Genomic DNA, 12,133 nt, shown 5'->3' on the forward strand with positions numbered 1-12,133 from the left:
TTTCCAGAGGGCCCCGAAGCCGGGCGGAGAGGCCCTCTCCAAGGAGGAAACTTGACCGATCAAAGTTGACCTCGGCTCTCCTCTGTGTTGCCCTAGCTCTCTGGTGGGAAGATGAGCTTTAGTGCAGCCCTTCTAGATTTGCTAAAGAGAGCCCTCCAGATCCCAGAGTAGAGGAAACAGCTCCCGATGGATGGATCTCGACAGTGGCTGAAAACTCCGTTCGCCCTGCCCTCAAGGTAGGACCAGTGGCAGCACAGGAGTGCACCCCCTGCCGGGAAACCTACCTGGGGACCCAGATGACATCTTTCACGGCAAGGACCTTCACAGCCTGCAGGTGCTGGCTGAAGGCCTCCCCATCCACAGGGGTCAGGTCGTGCTCAGACCTGTCGGAACCCCCGGTGGGCCCGTGCAGCCGCTCAGAGTCCTCGTAGTCGGTGGAGAAAGGCATGCTGGAGGAGCTTGCTGGGGAGCAGGGCAGGCTTGAGGAGGACATGGGGACCCGGTGGGGTGGGGACGAGGAGTAGGAGGACATGGAGCAGTAGTCAGTCAGCGAGTCCTGGTGGGTCAGGATCTGTGTGCCCAGCTCCTCGCTGTACATGATGCTCACGTCCGCGATGAAGTCCCCCTCTGGCTCCTTCAGGCTGGCCACGTGGCTGTCTGGGGACTCTGGGCCCAATGGGCGCACAGGAAACATGTCCCTGAGGGGACTGGGGTCCCCGCAGAAGTACCGGGCACACAGCTGGTAGGTGGCTGAATGGTACATCACCAAGGAGTTGGCCTTGTCGTCCAGGCACCAGACCACCTCCTCCCCCGTGCACTCAGAGCTGCACACGACTGACGTGACCACTGAAGGGGCCGAGTAGGGTTCCAGCCGCCTGCTGATCTCCAGGGCCGCACAGTTGATGATCAGCAGGCCTGGCCCATTGCTGTACCAGACCTCGGATCCACTGTTGACCACCTCCATGGCCTTCACGGGGTAGGGGTTCTGCCGTGCATCTTCATCTGGGATGCTGAACTTGGACCTGTTGGCTGTGTGTGAGCACAGGTAGGAACAGCTGTCATCTGGGATACCCCGCACCACTGGAAACACTGCCACAAGCCCGTCAGCCAGACCCGCCAGCACCAGGTAGGAATTCTGCTGGGAGAAGACAGGCACAGGTGATGCTCTTTCGTCTCATGCATTATAGGAGAAAAACAGAGTGGGTGCAAGACTCATCTTCTGCACATATCCCAGGTGGGCATATGCTGTCTACCAGTATACCCCGGAGGAGTAAGGCTCCTAAAAAGGCAGGGGCTGCCAGTGGGAGCTTCTGGGCATGCTCCCAGAGGAGGTGCAACTCAGGCCCAGAGGAACCACACCCACCCTCCCTGCTGGGAGCAGGAGAGGATCGTGCCTTCAAAGAGCACGGCCACAGCACCAGCACCCAGCGAGAGGTGTGTGTCGCCTACACTGCATGGCCCTGCCTCTGCTCAGGCTGGGTTTACTCAGGCTGGCTACTTGCAATGCAAACAGCAGTGAGCTGCCTTCTTCTGGAGGTCAGGTGTGGTTCCCTCCCCTCCGTGAACTCTGTCTGTTAAGGCAACAGCAGTTGGGGGCACCCTGTGGGTCTACTCCCTGCTTCCTGCCTGCTGCCCTGACAAGGTGGGTGCTCCATGAGAGCAAGTGTGGGTCTGGCCTGGCTCAGGGAAGGGCTGAGTCTCATTCATCTCTGTGTCCTCACTGGGTTTCCTGCTCGAGGAGACATATGCCTGCTGAACTAATTCTTGAAGAAATTTTGCTTCCAACTCCACCCTCTGGTGGAGGCACTTCTTGGCTGCTGTGCCTACACTCCCAGCTTATCATGTCTACTCTGAAATGCCTGTGGTCCAGCTGACGTTGACGGGGTCCTTGGGGTGCCCTGGACCCCTGCAATGAAGTCTGAGCACTTCTGCAGCCACCAGAGGTCACGGGGCCGAGACCCAAGTTGCAGGGACCGGGCTGAATGCTGGGCCCCATCTGAGCAGGTGCGCAGAGCTGGGAACAGAGTGCAGCTTGCGGCCTAGATGCCAGGTGGGCCTAGGGTGGGGGCAGCACGGGTTCAGGAGAACAAAGCCAGAGCCGGGACAGAGCGGGGGTCCAGGCCTCGTGCCAGTAAGCCCCCTTGTTGGGAGCCAGAGGGTCTCGGGACGTTGGGCTGGCCAGGTTAACAAGCAACCCAGCGTCTAGCTCCACAGCAAGGTCAATCAGCCCTAAGAATGTTTATCGAAATCTGTCTTCAGGATTTTAGGAAAGAAAGCAGCCAAAGCAAACAGGATCAACATCTCTATCTGGAGTCCAGGCCCCATGCCCCAGCTGGGGCGGTGGGGAGCCCCACATACCGGCTGTGTGTGGACGTGCACGTGCAAGAACGCAGGGACCTGCCATCCGTGGCCGCGGGGCAGCAGGGCCTCCGAGGGGCAGGCACCCTTGCAGGGCGGCTCCGCACAGAGCCGGCTTTATTCCCTCTGGTCGTGCAGGCGATGGTGCCCTGGCTCAGGGGCTCTGGCCAGCGGTGGGCTTAAATAATGCTTTGTGTTGTGTTCTCCTGTGCTCTGGTGCAGACCGGGTACCCAGCTGCCCAGCCTTGTCCATGGGGCCACAGTCATAAATGACTCTAAGGTTGATCTCATTTTTTTTTTTAAAGAAATGGAAGTGGAGAAGGTTGCAGAGAAGAGTGCATATATTTTGGGACTGTCAGTAAGTAGTAATAATGCTCATATGTACCCAAGTGCCCCGGCAGAGCTTCGGGGAGGTTATGCCCAGAGATTTTTCTGCCAATCTTATGCCCATTTTGCAGATGGGAAAATGGGAATTGGATGATGGCAGCTAACATGTTTTAACCAAGCAACACCAAAACCGACCCCTGAGTGTTGACTGTGAGTGGGGTGCACGCCTGCTGCACCAACAGGCGCCCCGGGGCGGACCAAGGGCAGGGCCCGGAGTCCGGAGGCCACTGAAGCCAGGGAATGCCACTGGGGGGCTGGGCAAGGGTGGGGGCAGCTTCTCAGAGCAGGGGTCATCGGACCTGGAGAACTGAATAGGAAGCAGCCTAGAAGAGGCGTATGTGGGGGTGCTGCTCCTGGAGGCAAGGGCCCCTCAGAGTGCGGTGCTGCATGGGCCTGGGTCTGACTCCGAGGGGTGGCGGAGCCACCCAGGGCCGGGGCGGGGTGAGCACACTTGGGATTCATCTGAGAAAGGCAGGGCCTGGAAGGTTGACAAGATGAGTCTCTGGAGCCATAGTAGACAAAGAGGGACAGAGGTCTGGGACTGACGGCGACACTCCAGAGGCAGAGGCAGGGAGGAGAGCTGGCTGCCCTGCAGGGACGGGGCAGGGCCTGCCAGAGCCTGGTGACTGAGTGGCCATGGGGAGGCACTGGCCCGCGCGCTTCCCAAGCCACTGCCATCAGAAGGGGAAGGGCACACACAGGCAACTGCTCCTTTATACCATTTGTATCAGAAAAACATTTCACCAGAATCTGGGGAGGTGGCATTTGCATGTGGAATGCAAGCTTTCCACTTAGCCTGAGGTTTTACTGGTCACAGAAGTTCTCACAAACCCAAAGGGCACTAAGGATGGCCCAGGTTTCCTGTCTCTCTAAGGCTGACTGTGACCTGGGCTTGGTGGTCCCAAGAGGGCATGGCTTTGTTCCCCCCCTCCTCTTATCCCCCTCCCCGCCCCCAGCCGGGGGAGGAGACCCATCCCAAGGAAGGGAAGGGAAGGGAGGGATAACCCGATACCTGTGCGCGCACCTTCCCCCTTACCTCACCTTTTTTATAACAGGCACTGCCAAGAAGCAGGTGACGATAGCCGGAGTGTCCAAAGCCCGCTGGGGCGTGTTTAAGGGACACATGCCCTTGAGGCTGTAGATGTAGATCTTCTGGTCCTGCAGAGGCAGACGAGCCAACGTGAGACCCAGGTTGCAACGCGCCTGTCATTTCCTACGGCGGGGCACTTGGTCTTGGGAATCCCTCTGTGTCTCAGAAAGTAACACGTATTGAGACTTTCTGGTTGGTTGTTTTCATATATCTGTTCTTTGCAGAAATTTTGAAAACTATAGAATAGTCTAAAGAATAAAAATAAAATCGCCCCCAGTCCATTACCCAGAGAAAACCACGACTGTGATTTGGGGCCCAGACTCAGCGTCCTGTGGGTACCTGTGTGTGTGCACATTCCCGACAAGAGGGGGGCCACACTGCCATGCTGTTTCCACCTTTCCTGTTTGCGTGATGACGCACTGCAGGCACAGGCCCCGTCCTCCCGTGGCCACGAGGGAAGGACGGAGGAGCACTGCTCCGCCATCTGCCCCTCAGGTGCACCAGAACTCAGCTCATCTGCGGTCAGACGTTCAGTCTGCTTCCAAGTTTTCATGACTATGATTACACTGGGATGAGCATTCTTACAGACATGTCTGTCTGTCTGTCTGTCTGTGTGTCTTGGTTATTTCCTTAGAACAAATTCTTAAACCTGAAATTACTGAGAGCTTACGTGGTATGCATATTTTTGAGTTTCTGATACATATTTGAACCATATTTCCCAACTGCCATCTGGAAAGTTTGCATCAATTTATGACAACCTCCCCTCCTGCCCCCAGTAGTTTCAGAGCATTTGTTTTCGAGCATTCCTCTCTGTTTCTCAGGAGACAGCTCCTGTGCTTTCTGCTGACTTTTTTCTTTTTAAAGATTGGCACCCGAGCTAACAACTGTTGCCAATCTTCTTTTTTTTTTTTTCCTTTTTCTCCCCAAATCCCCCCAGTACATAATTACATATTTTTTAGTTGTGGGTCCTTCCGGCTGTGGGATGTGGGACGCCGCCTCAACACGGCCTGATGAGTGGTTCCATGTCCACGCCCAGGCTCTGAACCGGTGAAACCCTGGGCTGCCGAAGTGGAGCGCATGACCCTAACCACTCAGGCACAGGGCCAGCCCCACTCTGACGACTTTCTTGACATGAAGGCAAAGGGTCTCTGAGCTGAGAGGATTTGCTGTGTAGACCTGGCAGTATTATAAGAAACCCAGTCTCTTTACCACCCCACTGGGGTTCTCTTACTGCTGGGATTCTGTGCTTGATACTTATCTTGGCCACATCCCAGTCGCCAGCCAGGGACAAGGCAGGTTCTGTCACCCCTGGTGAGACGTTGCTGGCATTGCTCTGGGGGTCTCACAGGTGTGAGCTGGGGTTACTTGAAATTCAAATGTACCTGCGTGTCCTGTATTTTCATTTGCTAAATCTGGCCCCCTAGGGCCATCCTGCACCCAGTGTTGCCCGCCTTGATGAGAGCCCTGCACAGTGGGTGGTTACCTCAGTGGCTGTCCACAGAGAGCTCTGGACCTTGAGCTGGCAGCTCAGCTTCATTCCTGGACAGCTCATCCGCTGCACTTCCAGGAGGCCCTTCTCTGTGTTCACCACTGTGTAGTTCCTACAACCGGTGACAATTGTTCGGTCAGCTCACGGTGGCCAGGGGCCGCCTCCCTCACCCGGGCCTGGCCTGCAGCCACCTTGGAGGAGGACTTCAGCTGCGGGCTACGTCCATGCCCTCGAGTCCAGGGTCAACTTTTGCCATGTTCTGAGAGGCCCACGGCCTGTTCATGGTCTGAGGCAGAGCCGGGTTCTGCCTGCCCAGTAATGCTTGAACATTTGGGCAGAGAAAGGCCATTCCCAATGGGAAGAAAGATTCTCCTCTTTCTGCGACCTTTGAGGGCTCGAAGAGTTGCCCGCAGCGTGAAGAAGGGACACCAGGAGTCTGCAGCTTCAACAAGGCCACTCTTTACCCTCCTACCGGCTATATCTGCCCCACCCCAGTAACATAGGAGCCCTCCATAGCACGGTAGACCAAGTCAAGACTAAAGACAAGATGGGTGAATTTCAGAGTAGACTGGGGGCCTCAAAACAGGCCCCCAACACGAGTGCTCTGAGAACTAACAAGCTGCTGTTTGATGAGAGCGGCAGCTCACGCCAGCCTCAAGTGGGCCTCAGTGCTACACTGCAGTCGCCCTTGACTCCTGCCTCGATGCCCATGGCGCACCTTCTCTTTTCTCCTTGAGCATCCAAAACCTCTCCCCATGTTCTCAACCTTCCTGCCACTTCACTGAGAAAAAGAGATGCAACCAGAAGGAAAGGCCCACAAATATCTTACTCAGGGCAGCCCTCCTGCTTGGCCCTGGGTCCCCTGCCCCTCTCACTACTCAGCAACTCCACTCCACGAACTGCCTTCTCTCCCCGACCCCCAGCACCACTGACCACTCTACCATCAAGCTGGGAACAGCTCCCACCTTAAACCAAGACCCCCCCCTTCACCCCCACCTACCATGTCCCCGGTAGACCCGTTTTTCCTTGCTTCTCTTAACCACAAACCCATGCCCGCATGTGTCTATGTACAGACTCAGCGCTCGCTCTTGTGCGGACTCCATCAGGCTTTCAACCTGCCCTCCACTAACGGTCTCTCACCATGGTCATCCCTGACTGCTCCTCAATTCCACAGTCGCCCCCGACGCCGGTCCCAGCAGGGCGTGGCAAGCCTCAGGATGTTACCTGGACTCCTCCTTCCCATCCCAGAACACCACTGTATACTCCTGGCTCTGGGATGAGAAGAAGGCGGTCTGCTTCCCGCAGGGCAGCTGGTACATGAAGGTTGCAAAGGTCGGGTCCTTCATCTGGCTCACTACCGACAAGGCCAGTGGTCGCTGAGGAAGAGAGGCCACCAGGGCCATGAGCAAAGGTCACTACAGCCAGATTGATGCCCATTCTGCCCATAAAACCAATGGTCTTGAACCAGGAGGAAGGAGTGGAATCTGCTCATTCAGGATCCAATGAAAATAGGGGCAAAAACAAATTCAGATGCTGGAACAAGCCCTTCCAGGTGTCTGCCGACTGTCATCGTCATCGATGGCAACTCAAAGTCAGGTGGTCAGGTTAGCCTAAACTCTGATATTCCAGACCCCTGCCCAGGGACACACAGTCTTGTCAAGAATTCTCCTCAGACCTCATTTACTCTCAATAATTTAAACTAGCACTTCCAATTTGACAAATGAGTTTTAACCTCGGAGCCAATAGCCTCTTCTGAAAACAATTAGCTTTAAAACGACAGCATTACATTAAAAAGAGATCCTCACACTCTCTCTGCTCCTACATGGGGAGTGAATTGCTCTCAAGGGGTTGGTAGGCTTTGTTTGCATGACGTAACACAAAAGTTGGGGAAGAAAAGAAAGTTCATTTCTCCTGAGAGTGACACACACATAAAGAAAAGGAACTGGATGTATTAGGAGCAGTAAATATCTCTTTCCAGGGGAGGCGAGCAGCGAAGGCCTGCCCCATTTGTTCTAGATCCTGAGGGAAGGGTGGGCAGGCAGCCATATATGTGCACTCTGGAGACCCACAGCCTCAGCCACAGGGGCGGGAGGTGCCAGGCCCCTGCTCTGTGCCCCCAGCTACCTTCTCAGGCTTCGTGTCCCAGCACTCCATCATGAGAGCTTGGAGCCGATGGAACTGCACCTCCTCCGGCTGCCCCAGGATTGGGCGGATGCCCTTGGACAGCTTCTTGGCAATCTGCAGCTGGTGGTGGCCCAGCGCGGGCCGCTGTCCCGACAGCAACTCATAGAGCACCATTCCATAGGAGAACATGTCTACCTGGGCAGAGAGGCAAGCGAAGTCAGCTCCCCTGCCTGGTCCCAACAGCTTTCACAAGCTGGCCCTGAGATGGAGGGAGCAGGGAGACACGATGAGATAAGGAACACATGGCCCTGCCCAAAGGGAGACAATCGTCAATCATCCACTGATCCATGTGTTTCTCCACCTGTCCAAACATCTGACTAGCCATCTCACCATCCATCATTCTGCCCCTTTATCCATCCCTCTTCCAATCCTCTCCTTCCTTCTTTCTATCCATCCATCTACCTGATCACTCATCCTTCTGCACATTTATCTATCTATCCTCCTGTCCACCCATCCATCCATCTCACCGCCTGTCCTTCTGCCCATTTACCCACCCATCCTCCCATCCTCCCGTCGACACACACTGAGAACTTGCTAACTGTCAGGCACTGGTTAAGTGCTCCAAGGATGTGCTGGTGCTTACTCTTGAGTATCAAGACAAGGCAGAAAAACACAGACCCCAGCCTAATGTGCTTGGTACTAGAAAAGCAGTGTAAGCAAATCCTAAGGGGGGGAATGTCTCCTAGATCAGAACATGTTGACTCCTCCAATTTTAATGTCATAAAAGGCCCGGCAAGGAGAAAGTTACACAGGCCTCCATAAGGGTCAAGAACTAACATTTTAGGAGGAGAATGGCTGAGATGGACAGAGAATTTTCAATGTGAAGGCTCCTGTTATAATCTTAGTTCCAAAGTGCCTTGTCTCCATCATCTGCTACTAAGAAGTTCTTATTTTTGTCACTCTGCTTTGCCTTTTCTATCTTGGTTAATAGTCACGGGTGCCAAGTTAACCCACACATGCTTACGTCATTCTTGAAGCAATTAGTCAATGACCCATCTGCAAATCACCAAATAATGAGAAATTATAGACCAGGGAGTTTCAGTGCTGGGTGACTAATTAACCAGGGCTGGTACTGGATGCAACATGAGCATTGTAAGAGAGTTTTAAGTTGTCCGTGTGCCTGCATCTACCAAGCAGCTACCAGACAGGAAGGTAAACATTTTGCCATCATCTCAGCCAAGGCCGGCCATGTGGCTGCCTGGGAGGCCATCTCGTCCTGCCAGGATTCACTCTCTTCTCTGAGCTTTGGTGATGTGGTCTCTGCCATTCAATTCAGCTAATGCCTTGTGATCAGTACCTATGGACCAGGAGCCTTTACCATCCTGATTCTGTCTGCTCCTCATGAGCCCCTGTGAGGCTGGTCCTTTGTTCCCATTTTGCACCTCTAAATGGCAGAGTTGGGACTCAAATCCGGACCCATTTCTGTCTTGGGCTCTTTGTCCACTGTGTACAGACTTTACCATGTCTCTGAATCGAGGTTTGAGAATTCTGAGGCTAAGGCACTGTTCCTGAAGCTAAGGAGACAACAACCTTGACTTTACTAGGTGGACAAAGGCCTCTGTGCCCTTGTGGTTCAAGCCAGAGCCCCCTGGTTGAGCACGGGAGAGGGAGAGAAGTGTGCCTGGGGGGACTGGGAGCTCAGAAGCTGCAGGCACCACCAGGACTGCCTGGCTGGCCTCACATGGGGCCTGTGCTCCTGCATTGTGGGGCTGGGCGGACCAGGGGACGGCAGTGGGCTGGGTGGGTACCTTCTCATCATACACTATGCGAGGCCTGATCTCTGGGGCCTGGTAGCCAGGAGTGCCCTCCACGCCGAGGGCACCCTCGTGAAATGACTGCCGTGAGATCCCGTAGTCCGACAGCTTGATGTTGATGTGTTCCTTGACGTCGAGAGACCAGACCAGAATGTTGTCAGACTTCAGGTCACAGAAGATGATGTTTTTCTTGTGCAGGTAGGCCAGGCCGGAGGCAATCTGGTAGGCTATTTTTTGGGTGAGCATGTGTCCCAGGGGCATAAAGGAAGAATCTTTGCAAAGAAAAAATATCAAACTATCATTGTAATAGCTGTCTTCTTTTCTTACCTTCTGTCTCCCCAAATACTTTATATTCTATTGACGTGTTCTCGTCATTCTCCACGCTAGATGTCAGAAGAGACAGAGAATGAGCTTCTTAAGTAGAATATTATTTAGGATAGATGTGCTTGTCGTTACCGCTTCATGCACGGTATCTCATGACTGGAATTGTTGGTATGATTGATTTTGATTGTTCAAAATCAACCAATTGATATAAAATCTGGAGTTCATCTCGGAGCAAGTTGCTCTATTGTCAAGGGGTGAGCTGTAGGTATAAGAGCTTCATCAAAAAAAAATTCTCTTCCATTGAGGGAGAAATGATTGATTTTAACTGTATTTCTTATTCCTGAGTCAAAAGACAGTGAGCTCTCTCCCTCTGTCGGCTCTTTGGAATTTAGTTACCCATTTCTCAAGGTAAACTATTTCAAAAGTTCATTAAAAACTAAGATAGGATGAAACTGACCCCACGGTCTCAGAGTTTTAACAGCGGTGGCCCTGTGTGGCGCATTATACACAGTTAAAGGAGGGATTTACGCGGCTGGTGGGCTCTCGGGCGCCAGGCCGGGCTGTGTGGGACCTCTCGGGGGCCTCATCTGATGCTCTTGCCTGCCCTCCCGGGGGGTATGACTCTCCTCCTTTCACAGGCCAGTAAATTAAACAACTTCCTGCATTATGGGAGAGAACCAGATCTGGGGACACGGCTCTATCTGCCTCCATACCGTGAGCTCCTCCAGCCTTGCCAACGCTACCACACAGGGTTGACACCTGGTGAAGAGCCTTTCTTCACCCACAGAGAGTTGGCCACGTGAGCCCAGACAGCTGGGCTAGGCCAGAGGGAGCCCCCACGCCCACCCATGGCTTCCCTGGGACCTGTGCTACCCGCTTCAGGCTCTTGGGTCTTCCAGGGGCTCGATCGGGCCAAGCTGGGCCCCAGGCAACGCCCTGCGGAGCGTTCTTAGCATGGCTGGTACCTTTGGCATTCTCCGACAGCACGGTGTTGAGGCTGCCCAGCGGGGCGAGCTCCAGGGCAAAGCAGAGCGGGTGGATGCTGATGCCGATGAGCGACACGATGCAGGGGTGCTGCAGGGCGTGCAGCATGCTGGCCTCCTGCCGGAACTCCGAGAAGTTCTTCATGGCGTCCGTGGCCCGCAGGTGCCTCAGCATGGTGTCTGCAGGGGAGAGCACGGCTGTCAGCGCTGCCTGGGAGGGCGGGGGACGTGGAGCACCGGCTGCCCCACTGAGCCCTGCACTACCCGCCCAGGGAGCCCTCTGGGCCACTCAGGGTGGGAGCCCCTGCCACGCTCGGAGCTGCCTCACAGGCACTCGAGGGGCTGGATGGGGCCAGGATTTACAGTCTAAGGCTCCAGTATTGTCACCCAGATTTTGGCCCCAAATGGTGGCATTCTTCAGACATTCTAGGCTGATTGCTCTTCCTTGGGTGCAAACTTGTCACACTCAGCAGTTCCTGCTCCCTCCATGGAGGACTGCGCATGTCCCCACCCTCGTCACCCAGACCCTGCTCTCATAGCCTCGCCCCAGCCCACTGCCGGCCCTGTGAGGCTCACAGTGGCATCTTATTCCAATCCTGCATCCCCAGAGTGTCGCCCAGAGCCTGGTTCAGACGACATGTCGGGAATGTGACCAGGCCCCGACCACTCACTCGCAAGGATGCTGAAGGCTGGTCGCTGCTGCTCACCTTCCTCCCCGCCAAGGAGCAGGGACCACCGAAGGCAGAAAGGCCCACCAACCTCTCGTCAGCCAGAGAGAACACTGTGGGGCAGCCTTGGGCCTGTGATGCATCATTTCAGGCCAGAGGAGAGAGACTATGGGCAGAGGGGGGCCATTTCTAGTCTGCACTGTATCCTTCTCCCAATGCCCTCGAAATGTCTGCCTGAGTCTCCCTGAGGGGCCTCTCCTGCCAAGTGGAGGGGCAGGACGCCACCCACCATGCTGTGTCCAGCCCTGAGGCCATGGAGCAGGGTCCACCAGGCCCTGCTGATCCTCTTGTGTCCTGATCTGTCCCTCCCCTATGTTCAGATTTTAAAATTGGGGATCATTGGACATGGAGGTTGAAACAGTATGAAAAAAACCTTGGCAATTAAGATGCATTGATTGTGCCAGATCTGTGCTGGCCAAATTTGGGTTTTTTAAATTTTGTTTTGTTTTCTGAGGAAGATTCGTCCTGAGCTAATATCTGTGCCAATCTTCCTCTACTTTATATGTGGGTTGCTGCCACAGCATGGCTGACGAGTGGTGGAGGTCCACGCCTGGGAAATGAACCCATGAACCCTGGGCTGCCAAAGCGGAGCACACTGAACTTAACCAATATGCCACAGGGCTGGCCCACCAAATTTGTTTCTTAAGTGTAAAGGTTTTGTTTTCACATTGGGTCTTTAACCCATTAAGAATTTATTTTTGGGGACTAGCCCAGTGGCATAGTGGTTAGGTTCATGTGCTCTGCTTCAGTGGCCTGGGGTCTGCAGGTTTGGATCCTGGGTGAGGACCTATACATCACTCATCAAGCCATGCTGAGGCAGCGTCTCACATATGAAA

At 54.5% G+C, this 12,133-nt stretch overlaps 1 protein-coding gene across 3 annotated transcripts in view; it reads right to left on the reverse strand.

The window, feature by feature from the left end:
* Nucleotides 1–12,133, reverse strand: part of LRRK1 (leucine rich repeat kinase 1) — a 122,745-nt gene that overhangs the window by 5,195 nt on the left and 105,417 nt on the right. For all 3 annotated transcript variants that reach the window (XM_046653835.1, XM_046653836.1, XM_046653837.1), the window contains 7 exons: nucleotides 10,552–10,749; nucleotides 9,257–9,534; nucleotides 7,449–7,643; nucleotides 6,549–6,700; nucleotides 5,319–5,436; nucleotides 3,787–3,903; nucleotides 285–1,135 (listed from right to left, as the gene is read on the reverse strand). In XM_046653835.1, the coding sequence (XP_046509791.1) occupies nucleotides 285–1,135; nucleotides 3,787–3,903; nucleotides 5,319–5,436; nucleotides 6,549–6,700; nucleotides 7,449–7,643; nucleotides 9,257–9,534; nucleotides 10,552–10,749 (1,909 nt within the window). The remainder of the gene's footprint in view (nucleotides 1–284; nucleotides 1,136–3,786; nucleotides 3,904–5,318; nucleotides 5,437–6,548; nucleotides 6,701–7,448; nucleotides 7,644–9,256; nucleotides 9,535–10,551; nucleotides 10,750–12,133) is intronic.

The sequence above is a fragment of the Equus quagga genome, chromosome 2, assembly GCF_021613505.1.
Source record: "Equus quagga isolate Etosha38 chromosome 2, UCLA_HA_Equagga_1.0, whole genome shotgun sequence".
NCBI classification, from domain to species: domain Eukaryota; kingdom Metazoa; phylum Chordata; class Mammalia; order Perissodactyla; family Equidae; genus Equus; species Equus quagga.